The 26,505-nt window shown below is 37.8% G+C and overlaps 3 protein-coding genes across 3 annotated transcripts; 2 read left to right on the forward strand and 1 right to left on the reverse strand.

Moving 5' to 3' along the window:
* The first annotated feature begins 1,759 nt into the window (after window positions 1–1,759).
* LOC100768217 (olfactory receptor 5H8-like) lies at window positions 1,760–2,713 on the forward strand. The gene has a single exon (XM_027413345.1). The coding sequence runs from the start codon at window positions 1,784–1,786 to the stop codon at window positions 2,711–2,713; it is 930 nt and encodes a 309-aa protein (XP_027269146.1). The 5' UTR covers window positions 1,760–1,783.
* Window positions 2,714–7,978: 5,265 nt separating this feature from the next.
* On the forward strand, window positions 7,979–8,908 carry LOC100767642 (olfactory receptor 5H2-like). The gene has a single exon (XM_027413346.1). The coding sequence runs from the start codon at window positions 7,979–7,981 to the stop codon at window positions 8,906–8,908; it is 930 nt and encodes a 309-aa protein (XP_027269147.1).
* Window positions 8,909–13,644: 4,736 nt separating this feature from the next.
* On the reverse strand, window positions 13,645–14,592 carry LOC100767927 (olfactory receptor 183-like). Its single transcript, XM_027413347.2, has one exon. The coding sequence runs from the start codon at window positions 14,572–14,574 to the stop codon at window positions 13,645–13,647; it is 930 nt and encodes a 309-aa protein (XP_027269148.1). The 5' UTR covers window positions 14,575–14,592.
* Between the last annotated feature and the right edge of the window lie 11,913 nt (window positions 14,593–26,505).

Here is a 26,505-nt window from a genome sequence, read left to right on the forward strand (position 1 = left end):
TTTATACGTGGAACATCTCCTCAGCTTGAGAAATGCAGCCTCTAAACAAATCAGTGTCAAGCACTATTGCCTATCCTCTTCTCACTTCTGTGTTGAGATTGGGCTTTCTTACTTTATGAAACTAGGACTTTTACTTCTCCTTGATTTCATTTAAGATATGGGTAAGAAAGAAATAGTGTTTATAATAGTTATACTATTTATGCAAAAGTTAAAAATTTGTTTAATATGTCATAACTTAAGAGTATATTTATAAATTGTTCAAAAAGGAAAGTAAATATTAGAATATTATATATTTTACTTTATGGGTAAAGACTAGGATAGCAAAATAGGTATCTAGATGATTGAGTTGTTCTTTAATTGGCATTTATTACCTGTGAACCTAACTATATTAACCTTTGATAAATTATAGACTATAATTCATTTGAAAAAATGTACATACAATGAGTCTTATGATACAAAGATCACACTCTTTAATTAAATATATATTTTAATTAATATTTGATGTGGCAGTAAAATATAAGCTCTTGGGTTTTTGCATACTTCTTGTAACAATTTCATTGTATATTACACACACACACACACACACACACACACACACACACACACACAAGAAATCATACAGGAAATGCATCTTAACTGTTCTTCTCATCATCTATAACTTTAAAAAGTATGCATGCATTAAAGTATTTTAGAATCCAAAATTACTTTGTGACTTGAACTTTCATAGAACTAAACCCATCCAGACTCAAATTCAAATCAATGGTTAGTTATACAGCCAGTTTGGGCTTTTACATTTGACTTGACATTATTCTTCCAAAAGAAATATTGGAGATGAAGATATTTTCAAGTAATTCCCATATAGCAAGAAAACAAAAAGTATGTTTTCAAAAGATGTAAAGGCAGCTTTAATTGGGTAGATTAGATTTCTAGATTGGAAGACACACATTCTGTTTAAATATCAAGGAAAAGAGGGCGCAGCACAGTGGTACATGCCTTTAATCCCAGCACTCGGTAGAGAGGTGAAGGCTGATGGATTGTTATGTGTTTAAGGGCAGTCGGGACTACGTGGCAAAACCCTGTGTCAGCATAAATAAACAAGTGAATAGCTGAATACAGGCAAGGGAAGGAATACACAGGAGAGGCATGTTTAGCTGAAGAAATTTTTGAAGATAAGCAGGATACAGTGACCCGGGCTAGCTGGGAAATGGCTTAGATTAGAGTTATCTGTAAATCCCTGTAGAAGTCCAGGTAAATAGAAAACTGCACATTCTGAAATCTCTTAAGTCCTACAGAGTGCTGGGAAATTATTCCATTTGTAATTATGTTTCTGAGTTGTGTTTGTTTGAGGCAACTGATCAACCAAATCTGTAAGGTTCATAAAATGTTTTCTCTCTTTGGCCAATTGACCAGCTACTTGACCTCTATGTTTCCAAAATTCACAGAATATTTTTAGTAAATTCGTCCTAATTTCTATAACAATCAAAAGGAGGAAAAAATCAAAATATGAAAAGAGCATTTGGCTAGTTGCATTTATGAACAACACAAAGTTTGCAATTAAAACTTAAAATCCAAATTTGTTTCACTACACAAGTTATATAGGAAACTAATATTTGAATTTAGCTCACAGCTAACTTTGCGTCTCTAAATGAACTACATGATTACAAAACATCTTCATATAAAGCCTCTGGCCCTTTCCTTTTCACAATTTTTTTTAGTCTTTCTGTCACTTAGGAAATGTCTTTATGCTCACTACCTTTCTTTTCAGGGGACATCCAGTGAGGCCATGGAAAGGAAGAATGTAACGCTGTTGACAGAGTTTGTCCTAGTAGGACTGACACACCAAACTCAGTGGGAATTCCCTCTCTTTTGTGTTTTCTTGGCAATGTATCTCATTACCATCATGGGAAACTTCGGTTTGATCACTCTTATCTGGAAAGACCCTCACCTTCACATCCCCATGTACATATTCCTCAGTAGTTTAGCTTTTGTGGATACTTGGGTATCATCTACTGTGTCACCCAAAATACTGGTCACTTTGTTATTCCATAACATGAAGATCTCCCTCTCAGAATGCCTGACACAATTCTTTTCCTTTGCAATCAGCGCAACCACAGAATGTTTTCTCTTGACTGCAATGGCCTATGATCGTTATGTGGCTATCTGCAGACCTCTACTTTATCCGGCAATCATGACCAATAGGCTGTGTTTCTGGCTAATCATTTTGTCATTCGTTGGTGGCTTTCTTCATGCATTAATTCATGAGATTTTTTTATTGAGGTTAAATTTCTGTGATTCCAACATAATACATCACTTTTATTGTGATATTATGCCGTTGTTGAAGATTTCATGCTCTGATCCTTCCATTAATTTCCTATTGGTGTTTATCTTGGCTGGTTCCATTCAAGTAGTCACCATGGTAACAGTTCTAGTCTCTTACACATGTATCATCTTTACAATCTTACAAAGCAGGTCTTTCAAGGGAATAAAGAAAGCCTTCTCCACCTGTGGCGCCCATCTCCTATCTGTGTCTTTATACTATGGTCCTCTTCTTTTCATGTATGTACGCCCTGCATCTCCACAAGCAGATGATCAAGACATGATGGACTCTCTATTTTACACAGTTATCATACCTGTGTTAAATCCAGTTATCTACAGTCTGAGAAATAAGCAAGTCAAAGACTCAGTGATAAAAGCATTAAAAGGAAATGTTTAGATCTGATAATGGCTTTTATTATCTTTTGGATGAGTGTCAAAGTATCCATGATTGTGAAGTTGTTATAATCCAAACTATTACTACACTGGTAGTAAAAGCAATTGGTTTGGATTTCTGCCAGTTTTGCTTCCCTAAATGACTCTTTTCCTGATTGAGAAATTGGACATTAAGCAATGAGTATGTGACTAGTATACACAACCTGCCAAGTTTCATGTTTGTTTGAGTGAGTATGGGGAAGGTCTTTGGGGACTCCTGTTGTTGTGCATGCCTGATTCCTATGATCTAGTTTACCTCTGCTATTTAACCTCTGTTAGAGCCGGAAGATCTAGGATCAGTTATGTTTGTGTTGTAATGTTTGTAAAACGAAGATATTTTGAACAAAGAACTGAAGTATTTGTGTGACAAATTTCTCAGAGAAGTTTAAAAGCACAGTAAGACTTTCTCTAAATGTGCATAGTAGACACAAAAAATTAGTAAATTCTGTTTAGCTTGTACATATTAAACTTTGTGGGGAAGAAGAGCATTCATCAGAGTGCAATAGGGTTTGGGTTAGGGTTATTGTAACTGGGGCATATCCAAACACCAATCCCAAAGGCAATTAAATATTCAGTTATCTAAACAGATCTCAGAAAATGTGGGCAGAATTTCCTTCCCATTAGAGGCCCAGAATCCAATAACCTTCAGGGAAGAAGAATTTCATGTCTCTGCCCATTTCCCATTACAGAATGCATGTGCTCCATGGAAAAGCTATGAGGATAAGCTAAAAATCTTCTGGGGATTTCAACTCTACATAGATTTCAAAGAATTCACATACAGCTTTATCAGAAAACTGGCACACATAAATCCATTGTAGGGACTTTTTTCTGGTACAGTGAGGCTCACCATAGAGAATCCTGATTTTACTAAGATGTATATTGCCCAGGCAAAAAGTACTATGCATCATGGCTACCACTGAAAGAAGTTCAACTACATGAATTCCAGATAGAGTCATGATAGTAGAGTTATGGAGATGGGGGGGCGGGTAGGGGAGATAGGAAGGACCTGGAAGGAGTTGGGGAAGAGAAAGCCATGATCAGAATACATTGTATAAAATGTTTTTGCTTCTCAACCCCATATACTAAAGGTTTTATAAAAAGGAAACATTGATCTCTAGGTAACTTAGGCTATCAACCATCTTCCTCTTGTTAGCATGGCAGAGACCCTGGCCACACAGAACCCCGAAGTAACCTAGATTATTAACCATCTCTGGTCCTGTTACTGGAAGCCTAGGAGAGCCAGATGTGGCCCTGGTCCTACCCATAGCACAGAGTCTTCTAGGCTATTAGCCACCTCCATTCCTAGCATTCTGGACAGAAAACAGGTTATTCATCTCTTTTTTGAAGAAACAACCCTGCATGTTTACTATTTCTGGTTTCCCTGGTGCTTTTCTGTGAGTGCAAGAACCTCTAAGTCCCCCAGCACCACAGTTTGCAAATGTGTGTGAATGAGGTATGTGTGTATATGTATGTTTATGTGTATGCAGGAACACAAATGGGACTGAGGATGTGTATGCCCAAGACTGATGTTAGGAATCATTCTATATTGTTCTTATATTGTATTCACTGAAGCAAAGTCAATAAAACCAGAGTTGTTTGGCATGGTGAGTCTTGCTAGTCAGCTTGCTCTGAAATTTTCTGCCTTTGAAGACTGGAATCACAGGTGAGCTATCACAACACTAGGAACTTTTATGGTTTTCTGGAGATCCACACTCTGGCCCTTATGCTTGTGCAGCAAGGGCTTAACTGCTGAACCATCCCCTCAGCCCCACACTGTGTATAATTATTGTTCACCACTGCATATGCCAAGATAATTGGCATTCAATAATTCCTTTAGTTTTAACAATTATCTTTATTCTATGTTTATGCCCCCCTTGTTCTTTTGTTAACAGTATTATGACTAAGATCATATTTCAACATCTGAATTTTTAATAGTATTTTAGTCAATACCGTTGTTTGTTTCCTTCTATCTGAATAGAGCTGGCCATCAGGCCCACATACCACATTTGACAAAGATGCGGAGGTTTGAATGAGAATGAACCCCATAGACTCATATATTTGGATACTCAGTCCCACAGTTGGTAGAATTGTTTGGGAAGGACTAGGAAGTATGACCTTGTTGAAGGAGAAGTGACACTAGTAGTCAACTGCCTCAGTGCCATGCCTTCATGAGGTACTGCTGAGTGGCATCCACAGACCAGTTAAAAGAGGATGAAAGTATATTCTCTGGCAAATCCACAAGAATGCCAGCATTTTTTTTTTCAGTATGAGCTGTAAAGGTTGTTATGGTGTGGCACAATGTGTTTCATGTCATAAAGAAACAGATTAAAGAAGAGAAAGCAATCATTTCCTTCAACTGTGCAGCCACTGGTGAGCCTAGGAGGCTCCAGTGATAGCTCTAAGCCAATGATCACAAAGATGGCCCTGGTTAAACAGTCAGAAAAGAAAACCAAAAGGAAAGGGAATAGTGGGGATGGGAATAGAGGAGGATGTAGGAGAGGGAGTGGTCATAATACATTCTATATATCCATCAAATTGTGAAAGAATAAACATCAATAACAGAAAAAAGCAACTGCTGACCTAGATAAACATATCCAAAAGATTTATTCTAAAGATTGAGAAATAAAATGTTTCTACTACAAACATAAATTGAAGAGATTTGTGACTGTGAAGCCAGTATTACAGAAGATATTAAAGCAGTCTACATAGGGATAAATAAGGAAGCATTACAGATTTGATAACAAGAATACACGAAAGAAACAAAAATCTTACTAGAAGAAGAGATAAAGAAAATTAAGAAAGAAACAGCCATGATTAATCACTACACTATTACACCTCTGAGATGAGTGAGGAGAAAGAGATGAGAGGGGCAGAAAATATAAAAGAAATTATGGCAGACAACCAGAAGGAAAACAATATAAAGGGAATTAGTAAATTCCTTCTAAATAAAGATAATGGTCTTGGCTCTCACTTCAAAGACATGCACCAGTTGATCGAACAGTCAACAATCCCAATAAATTGCTCTCAGTAAGAAACTCATATCACATAAACAGATATATTCAGACCAGAAATAAAATGAAAGCAAGCTATACCCAAGAAAGTAGAATCCAAGCAAAGTAGAAATATCTACACTAAATAAAATAAATACTACTGACATGAAGTGATAAATGGGCCCTACAACCATAATAGTGACTGACTTGGCCACATTTCTTTTAGCAATGTTTATGTTTTACACACACAAACACACACAGAGCACAGAGGCACACACACACACACACACACACACACACACACATATACACACACACACACACACACACGGTGCACACAAAAATGGAAGCAGAGTTAAATTACACTCCACATTATATAAATTAGAAACAATCTTATTTTATCTATCAATCGCAGTTCCGTCTCCCTCCCATCCTCTTGTGCTCCCCACTGACCCTCATCCCATCTCTCTTCTGCTCCATAGAAGGGGTGAGGCCTTCCATGGGAGATCATCAAAGTCTGTCATATCATTTGGGGCAGGGCCTAGGCCCTAGGCCTCCCCCATGTGTCTAGGCTGAGAGAGTATCCCTCTACGTGGAATGGATTTTTGGCTTTTCTCCTTCTCTATGACAGTCACCTTATTTAATTTCCCGTTTCAGTTTAAACTGGTGGCGCTACATCCAGTCCTGTCACAGTTTACATGACCAATTCAGTTATAATTGGCTCCTGAAAAGAGTCTAGATCTTTGGTCTTACTAAAATTATGTTTTGAGTAGCTCAGACACAGCTATTGAACTTGAAGTACAAAGAAAGTATTTTATATATTGCCTAAACATATGAGAGGTATCACTTGAATTAGAAGATAGGATGTTTTTTATTTATTTTTTGATTTTTTGATAGGATGGTATAATACAATATCATTTTTTAAATATAAAACTACCTGATGTCTTTGATTCTGAGGCTATAAAACCCAATGGAACTGTTTGAACTTCTCTGTGGTTGGTTCAACTCTACAATACCCAGGAGAACAGTCACTGTCCTAGAGGGACTTTTCCCGCTCCCTTGGATAATTTACTTTTCTGTGCCTTTGTCTTTCAACAAGGGCATGTACTTGTCCAATTGGTGAGCTCTTGTCTTGGAGACATTTTATATACCCGATATTTCCTCAGTTTGAGATGCACGGTCTCCAAGATGAAGTAAGAATGGAAGTGAAGCGTTGTTGCCCACACTCCCCTCACTTCTGTGCTAGCATTGGACTTTTCTACTGTATGTAACCTAAGACCTTAGACATTCTTTCTGAGATCTTTCAAGATATATGAGTAAGAAAAATGATTTTGTATTATTCATATTGTTTATGAAGAAAGTAAAAATGTTTGCTTAATTCATAATTTAAAATTGTGATGAAAAGATGTCCAAATAGATAAGTAGGAGTGTGAAGCTCTTTTGAGAATTCTATGTGTGCCTCCAGAAAAGAAAAATAGGTATCTGGAAGATTCACATTCCATAAATGGTTTTTAATTATTTGTGAACGTATCTGTAATGACTTCATGAGATAACCAGAATATTAACTTAAAACTCATAATTTTCTTATAAAATATACCTCTTCGTTGATTCTGATTGAAAGATCAAATGCATATTCAAATACAAACTTACTGTGTAAGTCAAAGTTATCTCTTAAATTTTCAACTACTTCTGATAGCAATTAAGTCACACAAACACATACGTGTACCTATGTATCAGAAAATACACAGAAAAAGTCTCTGCTGCTGTTTCTACCATTTATAACCAAAAATGAAATTTAGAACTTTAAATTATATTGTGATTTGTTATTGCACAGAACACAGCCCAACCCAACTAAAACATACTTAGTCACTACAGTTACTGGTTATTTAGACAGCTTGTTTCCTTGGCTTCACAAAATTACTCAGTAATTTTCTAAAAGAAAACTATTGGAGAAAAAATTGAAATTATCTCATTCAGGGAATATGTAGAAATCCACTGGAGAAGGAAAAGTCATTCTTAGTATGTGCTAGATTTATGGAAACTGTTGAGTGCACCTAAAAGAAAAAATATTTTGTTTTAACCTATGGAGATAGGGTAGTCACTCAATTTTCCCTAATTTCTAAAAGTTATCATATGCTAAATAGAGAGGGTATTCACATAAATGCATAGTTTTATGTCAAGCCTCCTCCGACAATCTTCAATCTCTTTTATATCTGCTTCAGGAAACATCCCTGAAGGACATGGAAGTGGAGAATGTAACGCTACTGACAGAGTTTGTCCTAGAAGGACTCACACATCAACCCCGGTGGAAAGTCCCCCTGTTCCTGGCGTTTTTGATGGTCTACATCATCACCATTGTGGGGAACTTTAGTCTGATCACTCTCATCTGGAGTGACCCTCACCTTCACATCCCCATGTACTTATTCCTCAGCAACTTAGCCTTGGTGGATAGTTGGTTATCATCTACAGTGACACCTAAATTATTAATCACCTTGTCATTCGAGATCACAAAGATCTCTCTTCCTGAATGCCTGGTGCAATTTTTTTCCTTTGCCTTCAGTGCAAGTGTAGAGTGCTTTCTCTTGACTTCAATGGCTTATGATCGCTATGTAGCTATATGCAAACCTTTGCTTTATCCAATGATTATGACCAATAGACTATGTTTCCAGCTAGTAATTTTGTCATTTGTAGGTGGTTTTCTTCATGCCTTCATTCATGAAGTATTTTTAGTCAGACTGACTTTCTGTAATTCCAATGTAATACATCACTTTTATTGTGATGTTATGCCTTTTTTAAAGATTTCCTGTTCTGATACTTCCATTAGCTTTCTGTTGGTGTTCGCCTTAGCTGGTACCGTACAGGTATCCACCATGGTGACTGTTCTAGTGTCTTACACGTGTATTCTCTTTACAATCTTACAGAGTAAGTCTTTCAAGGGCATAAAGAAAGCCTTCTCCACCTGTGGAGCCCACCTCCTGTCTGTGTCTTTGTATTATGGCCCCCTTCTCTTCATGTATGTACGCCCTGCCTCTAGGCAAGCAGACGATGAGAATATGATTGACTCCCTATTTTACACGGTCATAATTCCTGTGCTGAACCCAATTATCTACAGTCTAAGAAATAAGCAAGTCATAGATTCTGTTAGAAAAAAATTCAAGAGAAATGTTTAGATTTCATAAAAATTTCTTTTTAACAAAATGGACTCATTCAGGAAGGTTAAATTTGGATATTTTCTGATATATTTTTTTCCATAAAACAGTCCTCACTTTTCTGGCTCATCATTAGTAACTAGCCAATTCTTTTATTTCTACATACTCTGCAAATACTTATAGCAGAATTTAATTCAATATCCCATGTATACTATGATAATTAAATAGGAAACTAAGTGAGGATATTTTATATGTTTGCATGATCTTTGATTTAGTATTCTGAATATATTAAATGCAAATAATGTAGACTCTCTGTCTGCAATTAAGTGTTAAATATTATGCCTTTTTGTTGATATAACTTTCATAGCCTGAGACTAAGAACTATCTCATTCACTACATAGCAGCAGTAAACTTCTGTAGCTGAGCACAGGTGATTTCTTGAATTAACTTATTTGATAATATTTTATTCCGCTTGATGAGGCAAATAGTAAAGTCTGTTTGTGTAGGGATTGGACTCACACATCAATCATGAAAAGAGACAGAAATGGAAAGGTGGAATGAATCTAACCAAAACTAAATATGACCACAGGCTAACTAGCAGAATGTGTTTTTATTTAAGGCATTCTTGAATAAGGAGAAGCCAGTGCCTTTCACAGACCCCAGAGCCTCTGAGAGCCTGTCAAGTTTTATTTCATTTTTCTTGGGAAATCTGATGGTCTTCATTAATGAAAAGACATCAAGCTACTCTAAAGGAACCATATGGTGTGGGTTAGTATGGAAGAGACAGTGGCACAGCTGGAAGGGGGTTATTTTAACATCTCTAGAATTAAAAGGAAAAGTGTGAAACTATAAAGAGCCATGAAGATGAAGAAATCAGTGATATTTAAAAGTTATTGATATGTGTCATTTACAATGAGGGATCTTTAAACTCATTTTAAAATTTTCAAGCAATGATATGATGAAACAATGTCATACTGTGTAAGGGTCATTTGGGGAATACAAGAAAATAAGCAAAGTTCTCGCTGTTATGTCCTTGAGAGACTGGGAAAGCTTTGAGTCCTCTCAGTAATCCACAGCCCTCTACAGTCTAGCCTTATACATTCCTGATCTAGACATTTCTCTGTTTGGATTCATCCTCCAAACAACCAGTACTTAAACCTCCTAGAAATTTACCAAATTATCTGGTCCATTAACATGATTCCATTCTTATGCTTGTTATAAAAGTTTCCTGAAATATTTGGAAATATACCCTCTACAGCTGACATTTGAAGATGATGTTTTCAGTTTAAAAGAAAATACTTAAAAGCACATATATTACTTAATGGAATATTTAATTTAAAGTATGGAATATGATAACATGATTTTCAAGTAAAATCCATACAAAATGTTTATTTGCTCTACTGAAGATATTTACTTCCTCTGAAAAGGTACCTTGCATATGGCCTATATTTAAAAGAAACAAATAATAGTGACAGTATATTTCTATCTATTTTTATATATAACATAATTCTTTATTGATTCTTTGGGAATTTCACATCATACATTCCAATCCTGATTACCTGCCAGTCCCACCATATCTGTGCCTCACCCCTGCAGCATCTCTCCAAAATAACTCCTATCCTGACAGAAATTAACTAAAAATAAATAAAACAAACAAACAAAACCTACCTCACTCCTTGTTTTCTTCCACCTCTCTAACACCTCTTTATTCATCCTAGTGGCCTTGGGAGCTGCAGTGTGTCATGCAACATATTCTTTTGTCCAATCAGCCCCATCGGCAAAAGTTAATTTCAATGAGTCATTGGTTCAAGGCCTGTGGCCTCTTATCATGCCATCCTCTCAGATATCCTGATGTTGCCCCAAGTTGGGGGAATCCTGTGGCTACCATTCCAAAGTACCTGACCCTTCACACTCTCCAGCAGTTCATTGATAGGATAGATATTAGAGTGGGCCAACCCAAAGCTGAACATGGTCAGTAAAGCCCACTGGGTCCACCCCTTTTAGATGAGTGACAGAGTCAGTTCTCCTAGACCCGTGACATCAGGGCTAGCTCTTCCATTCCCATGGTGAGGGGTGAGATCCTCTTTCTTAAATGCAGGGGCTAACTCTCTAATGAAGGGCAAGACCAGTTCTGCTGCAATCTAGCATTGGGCAAGACCAGCTATCTTAGGACCAGTGATGGCGGGGCTAGCTCAGCAAGGCTCTCTGACTTCAACACATATGGTTCCTATGGCTACCTGTGATGATGACAGGACATGATGGACATCAACACAGACCCAAGATGCAGCAGAACCGCCAATCCAGATATGGACCTTGGCAACAGCTTGGTCCCAGATGTCACCATTACACTGGTGGTAGTGCAGGTCACCCAGATTGTTATGGCCCTGGTGGCAGACACCAACATGGCACAGGCTGTGGCCTAGATCACAGGGATCCATGTGGTTTATGGTGGTAACATGAACCACGGACATCAACCTAGTCTCTGGCTACTGAAGGGCAACAGATCCAGACATGGCCCTCTGTTGCAGACTGAGCCTGATGTCACCTTGTGGCAGTGCAGGCCACCCAGATCTATATGGGCTCAGCTGCAGCATGACCCTTGACACCCACCTGGCCTAAGGTGGCAGCCCAGACCCAGGTCTTTGCAAGGCTTTCAGTGGCAATAGGAGCCATGGACATCAACACAGACCCTGACTGCTACAAGGCCACAACACAGAAATGACCCTTGGCTGGATTTCCCCAGGGCCCTGGGATATATAGCACAGTGCATTCAGGTCAGCATGGCTCCAGTGCCAGCATGGTTTTTGAACACCAGCATAGCTCTCAGACACTAACATGGCCACAGGTGGCAGCCCAGACCCCAAGTGTGGGATTTGATGACAACATAGGCCTTGGATATCAACATAGACCCTGGCTGAGGTAGGACCATGGACCCAAGACATGGCTTTTGGCCATAACCTGGGTCCAGACATCATCCTGTCCCTGGATATCACCCTGACTGCCCACATCTGCCTACTCTTCACATCCTTCAGTTCTTCCATTCCACCTCTTTCCATAGCACGTGAGCCATTTGGCTTCCCTTTCTCTCCCATTTCTCCATTATACATTTGCTCATGTTAATGACACCTACCTGCCTGGTATCACAAGGCACCAGATAGACCTGTGGATACTTTCAACCTAGACCTGCCTCTGAGTGTCTTTCATCTGATTATGAAACCTGAGAAGTTCTATGATACATAGATTATATCCAACTAATCTGAGAAAACATGCAATGTACTTCAGTGTCTGACACAGAGTCAACTATATACATTACAGTCAAAGTTCAAAGGTTTTTAGAACAATAAGTGCTAAAAGAAATAGTATTTATTCTATAATGAATCCAAGTATAAATTTATTCTTCCTTCACCTGTTATTTTTTCTAATCTGACCCTCAAAAGATAAGATTCAGGGACAGCAAGATAACTCAGTGGATAAGGTGATTGCCACCAAACATGACTTGACTTCAATCCCTGGGATCCACATGTTGGGAAAAGCCAACTCCCAAAAACTGTCCTTTGACCTTCTCTGAATCCACAGGCTATCACTATTGTTCTTGATAATCCACCAAAACAAAAGGGTCAGAATCTAGTCATAAAAACACAATAAACTATGCAAATGTGACACAGAGAAATCATGCTGGAAATGAGCTGGTAGCTTTCTTCGTGACTAGTATCCGTTGTGTTGGAAGAGAAAATTCCATCAATTATGAGCACACAGCATCTGTTATCAAATACCCTCACCATTTCTTACATTTAAGTCATCTTTGTTTAAAGTTTCCTGTGTATAAGTCAGATCAATAAATTTATTAGAGGTTACTTAAAAATATAGTTTGTTCTTTGTAAGCTCAGGGATTAGCTTTTTGTTTTGGTTGGGGGGGAAGAATGAAAATATTTTCTCCCCTTATATCACTTTCCTTTCTTTTTTTCTAGGTTTATTTATTTGGTTCTTGAATCTACTTGCATTTTTAATGCATCAACCTGTGGATTTTTCTCTGAGAAATAAATCACTTCTTGACTTAATTCAAGAAGTGCAACAAGCTAAGGCTGTCTTCATACTGGTTGGCTCTAACTCTGTGGCTTTGACTGCATTTTCATTAGTGCTTTGATTATGTTCAAATATCTGTCTGTTCATGTGTTGGATTTCTTCAGCAATTTCTTCAGCAGAAACTGAAATTCACCATTTCACATCAAATATGTTAAGAAGACATTTGATGGCCATCAGTATTCCAGAAGGTTCTTTAATGAATTCACAAACACATCTACCAACAACATAGAGCAAATACCTCATGATTTTCAGGTGTAATAACAGAATTTATTCTCTATCACACTCAGGTGCTTTTGAGAGAAATAAAATAATCATAATATTGGCGATATGCATAATATAATAACATGAAACTATAAATTATTTCCTTTCTGCTTTATTATAAGAACATTTCATTAAAACTTTTAATATACACATATGATCAATGAATACAGATGCATTTACCAATGTATTAAGGAGATAATTACATATGTAAATTCAATTCAATAATGTCTTCCACATTTATAGTTTCAAAATCCACATTTACCTCCACAATATTGTGAACTTTAATAAAGCTAAAAGGTATTAATGAAATCTAAACTGTTATTTTCAACATTGTAGGGAAAGAAATTGAATCATTAAATCAGAAATTTCTCCATGTTACTATTTTTAGTAAAATTAACAGATATCATTGAAACCTAAACTGTTATTTTCAGCATTTTTTTCAAAGAATCTATGACTTGCTTATTTCTGAGGCTGTAGATAATTGGATTTAATACAGGGATTATAACTGTGTAAAACAGAGAGGGGATCATTTCTTGATCATCTACTTCTGAAGATGCTGGGTGCACATACATGAAGAGAAGAGGACCATAGTACACAGACACAGAAAAGAGGTGGGCTCCACAGGTGGAGAAGGCTTTCCTTACACCCTGGTCAGACTTCTTTTTTAAAATTGTAAAGAGAACAAAAGTATAAGAGATAAAAACAGTCATAATGGTAAACACTTGTATTGAGCCAGAGAAAATGAAAATCATCAGATAATTCAAAGAAGGATCAGTACAGGAAATTTTTAACATTGGTATAGCATCACAGTAAAAGTGATATAGTATGTTGGAATTGCAGAAGGTTAATCTAAATAAAAAGCTTTCATGAATTACAGCATGAAGAAAGCCACCTAAAAATGACAAAGCCAATAGGCGAATGCATAGTCTATTGTTCATAATTACTGGATAAAGCAAAGGATTGCATATAGCTACATAGCGATCATAAGCCATTGCTGCCAAGAGAAAACATTCTGTGGTCACACTGATTGCAAAGGAAAAAAACTGTACCATGCATTCAGAGGCAGAAATCACCTTGCCCATATCCAAAAGATTTAATAGCATCTTTGGTGTCACTGTGGATGATAACCAAGTATCCACAAAAGCTAAGTTACTAAGGAATAAATACATGGGTATGTGAAGTCGGGGGTCATTCCAGATAAGAGTGATTAGACCAAGGTTCCCCATAATAGTCATGAGGTATATTACCAAGAACACTAGGAACAGAGGAATTTTCCACTGTGGTTGGCATGTGAGACCTGTGAGAACAAACTCTGTCCATAATGTTTCATTCTCCTTTTCCATGTCGTCATTGAATGTCTCCTGAAATTAGATTTAATAAATGTAAGACAGGTGTTACTGTGAGGGATTTATGTGAATATTGAAGGATCTTCTACTGAGATAATATATTGCAATTTCCTCATTGTCTGCATAATACTACAACAGAAATAATACTCTACAAATTAAGAATGACATTTTTTTCAATTGATTCCACATGGTAATGAGTAAACAGTAACAGACTAAGAGTGAATGGGAGACCTTCTAAGCTTGTGATACATGAATTGGGAAACACACTGACACTGGAAATTTATGTCTTGGATGTGATGAATGAACATAAGTAAAGCTGTGTAAATACACTGGATTTTAAACAACATTGACTGCCTTGTAAAGGAATTTGTATTTTATCCCTTAGGAATAGGTCTCTAACAAGATTCACACATTGTGGGATGATTTTACCATATACACTTTAAAATGAATATTTGCAAGGCACAAAAAGATCTTTAAAAAATTTTGAACTGAGCTACCCTAACAAAGACACAACTACTAACCTTAGATTAAAATAATTTACATTATGGGTGGCAGAGAAGGATTTTTTATATAAAATATAGGTGATTAAGAACTACTGTCTCAATAGAGTCAGTACACAAGAATACACTAGGAATTTATACTCTAAAAAATATTCCTTTGCTGAAGCCAGTGAAAAGTGGCCTAGTCCATACTGCCATTAAAAGGCAGTTGCCCTGATGGGCTGATGATTGCACAGATTCGAAGGCATTTGGTATATATGATAACTAAGATTCGGTTACATGATAGGAATCAAAGAATGTTTGCAAAGGAGAGATAAATCACTTGATGGCTGGGTCAGTGGCCATAAAAAGAAAATTAGAACTTCTGGGAACACTCAGCTCTACATGGAGTGTCTTCATAAAATCCTTCCCTTTAGAAATAAGGGAACCCTTTAGAAAAGGAGGCAGAAAGAGTGCAAGAACCAGAGAGGTTGGAAGACACCAAGAAACAGGGCTTTCTAAATCAACATGATCAAAGTTCATATGAAGTCACAAAAACTGAAAACAGCATGCAGACAGCCTTCACTGATCTGCACCAGGTCTTCTGCAAATATATTATAGCTTCCAGTTCAATGTTTTTATGGTATTCCTGAGAGTGAGAATTAATGGCACATTCTGGGTGGTTTTCTGATTCTGACACCTTCTCTTAGATTGTTTTCCTTCTGTTAGTTTGCCATGTCTGAATTTAATATGATAGAATTTGCTTTATCTTATTATATTTTATCTTGCTATGCTTTGTAGTTATCTCCTAGAAGACTCTTCTTGTCTAATGAGAGACAAAAATGGGAGAATATGAATTTGAAGGGAAGTGGGAGAGAAGTAGAGGGAAGGGAATCATAATCAGAGCGTATTATATGTGAAAAGAATTTGTCTCTAATAAAAGGAAAAATAAATGAAAAAATTCCAGGAAGGACCATCTCTCAACATCCAAGTAGAATATAGTTAAGACTATATCTCTACTAAACCCTAAAATATCAATGACTTGGTGCAATTAGAGCAGTTGGAAGCAGAGTTATGGGCAACCTACTCCTTTGAGAGCATAAGAGAAAAATGTGGAGAAAAAGAACTCTGAGCAGGTTATATTAAAGATACTGTAGTGCAGTTAAATTTCATTTTTCAGACAGAGACATATGAATCACTTCCTAATTCATGAATATATGCTAATCAGGAGCTTCCATCAACTTCCATCAAGAAGTGAAAAGGCTACAAACTCACTTCCTTTTGCCTTTCCTATCTAGAAAGAGAATGAGGAGATATGATGGATGTTATCTCAGTCAAGCCTCATATACAGGTTTTTGGATACTTAGTGAGAAAAATGACAGAGACAAAGAAATTGAGCTCTTGAGGCAAACAAACCAACTATATCAAGATTCAGCAGTAGCAGCAAATGTTCTTATTTCCATAGACTTGAAACATGGTTTCATATGCTATTAAGCTGCCTTGCTTTCCTGTTTCTATTCATTGTTTTTCAATTTCATTCCTCAACAGTGTTTCTATTTAATTGCACTGACCACTATCCTAACCTAAGATCCTGGATTAAGGAAAAGAAATAAAAATTATTTTAGAAAAAATATACTGAGCATCAACATCCTGCAAGTAGTTTTGGAGCTCAAAATCTAACATTTGTGGTTATAAAGAAAAGATGGATCCTAAATAAATAATAAATATTTTAAAAATCAAGGATTGGTTCCAAACACCAAAATAAATGCTCTAGTAGGACAAGAAATTAATGGAACTAATTGAGTGTGAAGCATTCAGAAAATTTTAATAACTTTTTTGGGAACAACTCTCTTGTGACAGAATTCAAAGACAAATATCATGATATCATAGAGAGTGGAAGAATGCACTCTAATGTTGGGAGCAATATGAATTTACATTCTTCCTAGAGTTAATATAACAAATTTTACTGAAGACCATTTTTATAAGAGTCGCAGAGGAGAGATAAGGGAAATGATAATGGAACAGAAAAATTTGGAAGATAATCTGCAATGAGTTGAAGAAAAGCAAGGGGAAGTAATAAAATAGGCAGGAAAGAACAGGGATGTGTAGGTAATTGTGTAAAGGTCAAAATGTGGGGTAGAATGAATATGTGGAAAGAGAAAGGATGTGGGTTGTACATGTTTATCTTAATCCTAAAATTCATCAAAAGTGTCTCTCAAGTTCATCTCCTTTATTAGTTACGGTTTCTCCATGAGTTCTGAGTACAAGAGAGAGCACTGACTTAAAATTTGCTTTATAAATCATATTGTTCATAAATATATAGCATAGGCTGGCTGTCCTTTCCATACTTAAGGTTGTTTACTCTTGGATATGAAGGAAGCATGAATACTAATTTTGATAATATATAACACTGGATTTGTGAAAGCCATATGTTTCAAACACTATGCCACCACTAATAAAAAGTGAAGAACAGACAATGGGATGTGAACTTCCTCAAATTTGGTAGTATGTCATTGTTCATAAATATACTATACACAGAGGTCATGTGGTACATTTCATATTTATACAACAAATATTTAAATTTAATTATGGTTTTGTGAGAATGATTGAAGTAGAGTAAATCTTAAAGTGTGCTTACATCAAAACTGTTTTCCTCAACAGAAACATAATGAAGTTAATATAAATGACCCTCAGCACTAATTCCTCTGTCAGTCTGTTTCATTTAGAGTGCTGTTCCTCTCTAAACAATTCTGAGCAGTGAACATGTGACATTAATCAACTTCATTTCATAAGTGGGTTCTTGTCAAGTCTTAAGTTCTGGAAAGAACAGCCAAACATTTCCTAGCTTTTCCTGAGACATGCACAACCACATGAAATATGTATCTTGCTTATATGCATTTATCAAAATATTGTCATGTGCAGTAAAAATATGAAGCTACTCTTTAATCAAAAACAAAAATTTAATAAGAATACATGATTAACTAAACACAGTGGGTAATTTAATCAAAACAATGAGGGGTATTTATCATGAAGGAGTGTGGCCTAGTTAACTGATCATGTTTTTATTTTTTTTTACAGTTCTACCTAATCAAATAGCATCATTATGATTAGGTCAATAAGATAAGAGACATGTCACTCCAGCAAACCAGTCACTATCACAGCATTGATTTTATTCCAAATTTAACAAAGAAGGAAAACAAGATCCAGTCACTAATTTTTCAATTTTTACCTCGTTTTTTGGGGTATTAATTTACTCTCATTAATACATATATACAACAAATTTACTTTATCTAAAAATTTCAAGTATAGTTATCGTTTCTATCTTACCCAAACACCAAAAGGGATTGTGATGATCCTTTAAAGTATTAGCCTGTGGGAATTTGAAAGAGAAGAAGTGGATGCTCAGGATGGGTTGGAGGAAAGAAAGGAAAGGGAAACACAAGGAATCTGTGTTTTAATTTCAAAAAGTAAAAAAAAAATTAATAACAATATTTTAAAAAATATTAGTCCTCATAAAACACACAAAAAACCTATAAATTCAGAGGACTGACAGCAATAAAGGTAGCAAGCTTTTCCCACAATCATTTCAGAGGCTTCATTTCCAAGTCTCAGTAAACATGGCTTATATAAGTTTGAAGTACAAGATCAACAGCTGTGTCACTCTCTCCTTATTCCAAAGACAGAGGGAGTGGAAATGTGGCATCCCCTTGAGGACCAGATGAGTCCCTGCAGAACAAAATAAAGTTGTTCTACTTGAGACTGAGAATTTGGGCATATACGCCAGTGACCTAAGAGTTCAGAGTTTGAGGGATTGCACAGGCTCTGGGAAGTTAGGTTAGGAAATTTCTTCTTTGTAAATTCTTTATTTCTTTTGAAAATTGTGTATACAGGTGTATATATGTCTGTGTGAGCCTATGCACAACTGTGGTGGCCCTAGACCTTAACAGGATGGTGAGTCCCTTGGAGCTAGACTATGTTACAGACATTCTTCTCCACAAGGCTGTTATCTTATGACCAAGAAGGATGAGGCACACAGACCACAGAGTAAGTGAAGCAAGGCAGATTTATTAAGAGTAAGGTAAAGCTCTTGGAAACAGAGAATGGATCTGAAAGTGAAATGCCAAGGAAAAGACAATGTCTATAGGATTTACAGGGTTTAAAGGGACTTGTATGTATGAAAAGTAGGTGAAAGTAAGGACCCATCTGAGGAGAAACTCTCAACCCACAAGGTTTGTCAATTAGGTTCATGGTTTCATGCCTGTCCATGCTTACTGTTACAGTGAGCATGAGGGAAGACGTCTTTTTTTCAAGGTCTGGAGAACAGAGTGAAACAATTTTGCAAGTGGTTTCCATGCTCTGTTCTAGCTAATGGTCATGGTAACAGTTGGAAACTTCTGTCATGTAGATAAATGTTACTATGACCAAAGCCTGTCTTAAATATGTGGTGATATATAGTTTGTAATCTAACCAATAAAACCTGCCTGAAGACCACAATGCAGAGCAAAGTGACTAGTTAGCCATAGAAGCCAGGCATGGTGGCACACACCTTTAATCCCAGTGCTCAAGAGGCAAAGGCAGGCAGATCTTTGTGAGTTCAAGGCCACCCTGGGCTTCACAAGATTGATGCTGTCTAAAAGAGAAGCAGAGGCAGGCGGTGATGGCTTTAATCCCAGTAAGTGGGACTCATGTGACTTTAATCTTAGCACTAGAAGGTGGTGACAGGAAGGGATAAGGCTGAGTGGAGAGAAGAATATAAGGTAGGAGGAGACAGGAGACCAGGACATTTAGTCTGTAAATTCCTAGAGATAGGATCTTGGCCCCTTTGGTCTGAGGATTAGGAACAGGTAAAAAGTCTTTTTAGTAGCTGGTTCCTTTACTTCTCTGATCTTCCAGCATTTACCCCATAACTAATTCCAGGGTTTTCCTTGTTAAGACCAATTAGGATTCAAGTTACATAAATGAATATAAATTTTGGCTTTATTTTTTTGCCTGAATATACCAAAATAGGTAGTCTTTTTAATCTTTTTAATTTAAGCAATTTAGTTGTGATTTTCCTATTGTATTTTATTTGAATTTACTGATACAATTTGCTGTAGTCCATTTTATGTTTGTGTTATTAGATGAGTATTTAACTGCACATTTTTTAATGTTTTGGGTTGATTTTTGAGATGTTTCATATATTTATTTATTTATTACTTTTTAAATTTTAACTAGAAAAAAGATTATTTTACATGTCAATCCCAGGTCCCTCTCTCTCCCTTCCTCCCCTACCACTGCATCCAACTAACACCCTACCTATCCCATACCATTTCTGCTCCCCAGGGAGGGTGAGGTCTTCCATAGGGGGTCTTCAGAGTCTGTTGTATCCTTTGGGATAGGGCCTAGGGCCACTCCCTTTTGACTGGGCTGAGGGAGTATCCTTCCATGTGGGATGGGCTCCCAAAGTCCATTCCTATTCTAGGGATAAGTACTGATCCACTACAATAGGCCCCATAGATTCCTGAGATCTCACTGACACCCACATTCAGGGGGTCTGGATCAGTTCCATGCTAGTTTCCCAGATATCAGTCTTGGGAACCAAGAGCTCTTCCTTGTTCAGGTTAGCTGTTTCTGTGGGTTTCACCAGGCTGTTATGGACCCCTTTGTTTATCAGTCCTCCTTCTCTGCAACTAGATTTCAGTTCAGTTCAAGGTTTAGCTGTGAGTGTCTGCTTCTACTTCCACCAGCTGCTGGATGAAGGCTATAGGATGGCATATAAGTCAGTCACCAATCTCATTATCGGGGAGGTCATTTAAAGTAGCCTCTCCTCTGTTGCTTAGATTGTTAGTTGGTGGCATCTTTGTAGCTCTCCAGACATTTCCCTAGTGCCTGATTTCTCTTTAAACTTATAATGTAGAAGAGCATTATAGGCTGGTAATCCTTTGCTCTAAGTCTAAAATTCATTTTCTCTATCCATTCTTCAGTTGAGGGGCATCTAAGTTGCTTCCAGGTTCTGGCTATTACAAACAATGCTGCTATGAACATGGTTGAACATATGTCCTTGTTGTATGAATGTGCATCATTTGGGTATATACCCAAGAGAGGAATGGCTGCATCTTGAGGTAGACTGATTCCCATTTTTCTTAGCAACCACCATACTTATTTCCAGAGTGGTCTTACAAGTTCGCACTCCCACCAGCAATGGATGAATGTTCCTTTTCCTCCACATCCTCTCCAGCATAGATTGTCATTGGTATTTTTGACTTTAGCCATTCTGACAGGTATGAGGTGGTATCTCAGAGCTGTTTTGAGTTGCATTTCTTTGATGGCCAAGTATTTTGAGCACTTTCTTAAGTGTCTTTCAGCCATTTCAGATTCCTTTGTTGAGAATTCTCTATTTAGTTCTGCACCCCACTTTTTAATTTCAGTGTTTGGTGTTTTGGTGACTATAATTCTCTTCACCAAAGAAACTAGGAAACATGAAGGACTCTAAAGAATAAATGAATGGACCCCAGGAATGGGAAGGGGCAGGAACTCCTGAGCTAATTGGGAGCATGAGAGTAGGGGAGAGGGAGCTGCCAGAATGAGAGCAGGAGAAGACGAGTGGAGGAGAGGAAATGGAGGAGCAGAAATATTGAGTTGGGAGAAGAATAGAGGAGAGCAAGAAGGATGAGAGATACCATATTAGAGGGAGCCATTATAGGTCTGAGGAAAGATCTGGCACTAGGGAGATTTCCAGAGACCTACAAAGATGACACGAGCTGACAATCCAGATAATGGTGGAGAGGATATCCTAAATGCCCTTCCCCTAAAATGAGATTGATGACTACTTTTTATGCCATCCTAGAGCCCTCATCCAGTGGCTGATGGAAGCAGAGACAGACATCCACAGCTATACACTGAACTGAACTCTGGAACTTAGTTGAAGAGAGGGAGGAATGAAGATCGAAGGGGTTGGTACCAGGTTGGAGAAACCCACAGAAACATTTGGCCTGAACAAGGGGGAGCACATCGACCCCAGATGCTGTCTGGGAGGCAAGTACAGAACTGATCCAGACCCCTGAACATGGATGTCAATGAGGAGGCCTCTGCACTCCAGGGGGCCCCTAGCAGTGGATTAGTATTTTTCCCTGGTGTAAGAAGGGACTTTGAGAGCCCATCCCACATGAAGGGATGCACTCTTGCCTTGGACACATGGGGAAGGGCCCAGACCCAGCCCAGGAAGATGTGGTGGACTTTGCTGAGGCTCTGTAGAGGGTCCTACCCTGGCTGGGGAGTGGAGGGTGGATGGGTTGGAGGGTAGGACAGGAGTACAGGAGGAGGTATGCGGGTGAAGGGAGGGAAAGGGAGAGGGGATTGACATGAGAAACAAGCTTGTTCCTAATTTGAACTAATAAAAAAAACCTATAATGTCTCCCTCTATTATATTATATTATCTCTTATCGTGCTCTCTTCTGTTCTTCCCCAACTCAAACTCCCTGTCCCTTCATATCTTCATCACCCCTCCTCTTCTCCCCTTCTCATTCTCCTAGTTCCCTGTCCCCTCCCCCCATGCTCCCTTTCCTCTTCTCCAGGGGACCATATATGTCTCTCTTAGGGTCCTCCTTGTTTACTAGCTTCTCTGGCACTGTGGATTATAGGCTGGTAATCCTTTACTCTATGTCTAAAATCCACATATGAGTGAGTACATACTATGTTTGTCTTTTGGGGACTGGGTTACTTTACTCAGAATGGTTTCTTCTAGTTCCATCCATTTGCCTGAGAATTTCAAGATTCCATTTTTTTTCCCTGCTGAGTAGTAAAGGCTAGGCTCATAACCAAAAAATATAAGTTTCCTATATTTAGCCCTAAGGAAATACAGTCATTAAAAGTCTCCCAACCAAAAAAAAAAAAAAAAAAAAAAAAAAAAAAAGCTCAGGGCCAGATGGCTTCAGTGCAGAATTCTACCAGAAAGTCTTAGGAATCCACAAGGATGACACCAGCTAAGATTCGTAGCAATAGAGCAATAGTGAGGCTGTGTGAATGGGACTTCTCCTTTAATCAGATTATTGACTGCCCTGATTGTGAACATAGAATCTACATCCAAAACTAGTGGAAGAAGATGAAGTGACCCAAGCCAAGCACCAGGCTGAGCTCCTGGAGTTCAGTTGAAGACAAGGAGGAGGAATCATACAAACAGGGGAGTGTCAAGATCATGATGGGGAAAACCACAGAGACAGTTGACCTGAGTTAGTGGGAGCTCATGGACTATGGACAAACAGTTGGAAAATATGCATTGAACCAAACTAGATGTTCTGAATTTGGATGACAGTTATCTGACCTGATCTGCAAGTGTGTGGGGGGGTGTCAGTGCTGGCAGTGGTACCAAGACCTAATGCATGAACTCACATTTTGGAGCCCATTCCCTATGGTGGAATCCTTGCTCAGCCTTGAAACAGTAGGGAGGGGCTTGGTCCTGCTCTTTGTGGACACCCCAGGCAAGGCCTTATCCCCTTTGAGGAGTAGATAGGGAGTAGGAAGGGGGAAAAGTAGAGGGTGGGAGAAGGGAATGGAGGAGGAACTGGAGTTGTCATATAAAATAAAATATGAATGTTTTAAATACAAAAGATTTTTTTCAATAAAAACTCACAAATGCTATTCCTTTTATACAGCATGCTTTGCTTCCTGATGCTCTGTTGCAGAGGTTAAGCAAGTGTTTCTGGATTCCCAGATCTATTGGTCATAATTCTCCGGAGTTGTTACCTAATGCAAGCTTTTCAAACAATTATGCATATCACATTAAAAATAAAGCAAATGCTGAAGTTACAGACAGTTGTGAGCTGCCATGTGGGTCCTGGGAATTGAACCTGGGTCTTCTGGAAGAGTAATCAGTGCTCTTAAGCACTGAGATATCTCTCCATCCCTAGCAAAAATGCACTTTTAACATTATTCTTTTTTTTAAGCATTGACTTTATTGAACATTTTTGGAATAGTAGGTAAAAGTAACATCCATTATGGCAAATTTTCTACACCATAACTGACAGGAAATAAAAATAAAACTATGAATCATTCTCATTTAGTAGTTAATTCTTCTTATTTCGGGACCTTCTGAGTAAAGAGAGGTTAAAAATAATAAAGGAACTTCCTCTGCCTTGTTAGGAGACAACTGAGGCCCCGGCGAATTCCATCCCAGTGGGATCCAGCCCACACAGAGACTGCCTAGGCCCTGTACCAGTCCGGCCTCCATCCTCAGGACTAGATAAGCTTGTGCCTGTTTCTGGCCAGCCTTCCTCTGCCCTGCTTGGAGACATCTGAGGCCTGGGGACTGCTCATGTGGTGAATCACACACCCCCATAGGATCCAGCCCACCCAGAGACAACTAGGCCCAGGTACCAGTCCTGATTCCATCTATGGGTAAAGATACCAGAGTATTGGACCTGTTTGCACCCACCAAAATAGAACCTTGGTCCCGTACCCACCAGGAGAAGAAGACAATATAAAAACACATTTAACAACAGAAAAACTAATATGACACAACAAGAGTCTAGGGACTCTACACCAGCATGACCTGAACATCACAATGCAGATGAAGCAGAAAAGAATGACCTTAAAAACATCTTCATGAAAATGATAAAGGGTCTCAAAGAGGTTATGAGAAAAATCCCTTAAAGAAATGGAAGAAAAAAAAACAAAAAGTACTAGAAATCAACAAATCTCTTAAGGAAAGCCAAGAAAATAAAGCAAACATCTGAGGGTAACAATTCAGATAGTTCAAAACCTGAAAACTGAAATAGAGACAATACAGAAAACACAAACTGAGGGAATGCTGGAAACAGAAGAGCTGAGTAAATGATCAGGAACTACAGATAAAAGCATAACCAACAGATTACAAGAAATGGAAGAGAGAATCTCAGGAGTTGAAGATCCACTAGGAGAAATAGACTCATCGACCAAAGAAAATCTTAAGTCCAACAAATCTCTAACACAAAATATCCAGGAAATATGGGACACTGTTAAAAGACCAAACCTAAGAATAATAGGTATGGAAGAAGGTGAAGAAACCCAACTCAAAGGTGCAGAAAACATATTCAACAAAATCATAGAAGAAAACTTTCCCAACCTAAAGAAAGACATGCCAATGAAAGTACAAGAAGCCTACAGAACACCAAATAGAGTGGACCACAAAAAAGTCTCCTCACCACATAGTAATCAAAACCCCCAAACATGCAGAATAAAGAAAGAATATTAAGAGGAGTAAAGGAAAAAGGTCAAGTAACATATAAAGGCAAACCTATCAGAATTACACCAGACTTTTCCATGGAAACTCTGAAAGTCAAAAGGTCCTGGATAGATGTTCTACCTACACTAAGAGACCATGGATGCCAGCCAAGACTACTATACCCAGCAACACTTTCAATCATTATATATGGAGAAAACAAGATATTCCATGACAAAACCAGATTTAAGCAATACATATCCACCAATCCAGCCCTACAGAAAGTTCTGGAAGGAAAACTCCAACCCAAGAAAGTTAACTACAACCAGAAAAACATAGGCAATAGGTAAACCCACTTTACCAACAGCCAAAAGAAAAATGGGGTGGAAATCCATACACAATTCCACACCCAGAAATCCAAAACAAATAAGAATGAACAACCAATGGTCATTAATATACCTCAATATTTATTAATGGTCTTAACTGGCCAATAAAAAGACACAGGCTAGCATGATGGATAAGAAGACTGAATAAATCCTTCTGCAGCATACAAGAAACACACCTCAACTTCAAAGACAGACAGTACCTCAGAGTAAAGGGTTAGGAAAAGATTTTCCAATCAAATGGACCAAGAAACAAGCTGGGGTAGCAATCCTAATATCTAACAAATTAGACTTTAAACTAAAATCAATCAAAAGAGATGAAGGAGATCATTTTATATTCATCACAGGAGAAATCCATCAAGATGAAGTCTCACTTCTGAACATCTATGTCCCAAATACAAAGGCATCCACATTCATAAAAGAAACATTACTAAAACTCAAATCATATATAAAACCTCACACACTGACAGTGGGAGACTTCAGCACCCCACTCTCACCACTAAACAGGAACACCAGACATAAACTTAACAAACAAAAAAAAGGAACCAAGAGAAGTCATGGCCCAATTGGGTTTAACAAACAACTATAGAACAGTCCACCCAAACACAAAATAATGTACCTTCTTCTCAGTGCCACATGGAACCTTCTCTAAAATCATCCACATACTTGGCAACATAGAAAACGCAACAGGTACAAAAACAATAAAATAATCCTGAGTATCTTACTAGACCACCATGCTTTAAAGATAGAATTCAACAACAACACAAATTGCAGAAAAGCTACAAACTCATGGGAAATGAATGATGTCCAATTGCAACATCCCTGGGTCCAGGAAGAATAAAAAATATTAAAGACATCCTAGAATTCAATGAGAATGAGGGCACAACATACC

This window comes from Cricetulus griseus, chromosome 4, assembly GCF_003668045.3.
Source record: "Cricetulus griseus strain 17A/GY chromosome 4, alternate assembly CriGri-PICRH-1.0, whole genome shotgun sequence".
In the NCBI taxonomy this organism is placed as follows: domain Eukaryota; kingdom Metazoa; phylum Chordata; class Mammalia; order Rodentia; family Cricetidae; genus Cricetulus; species Cricetulus griseus.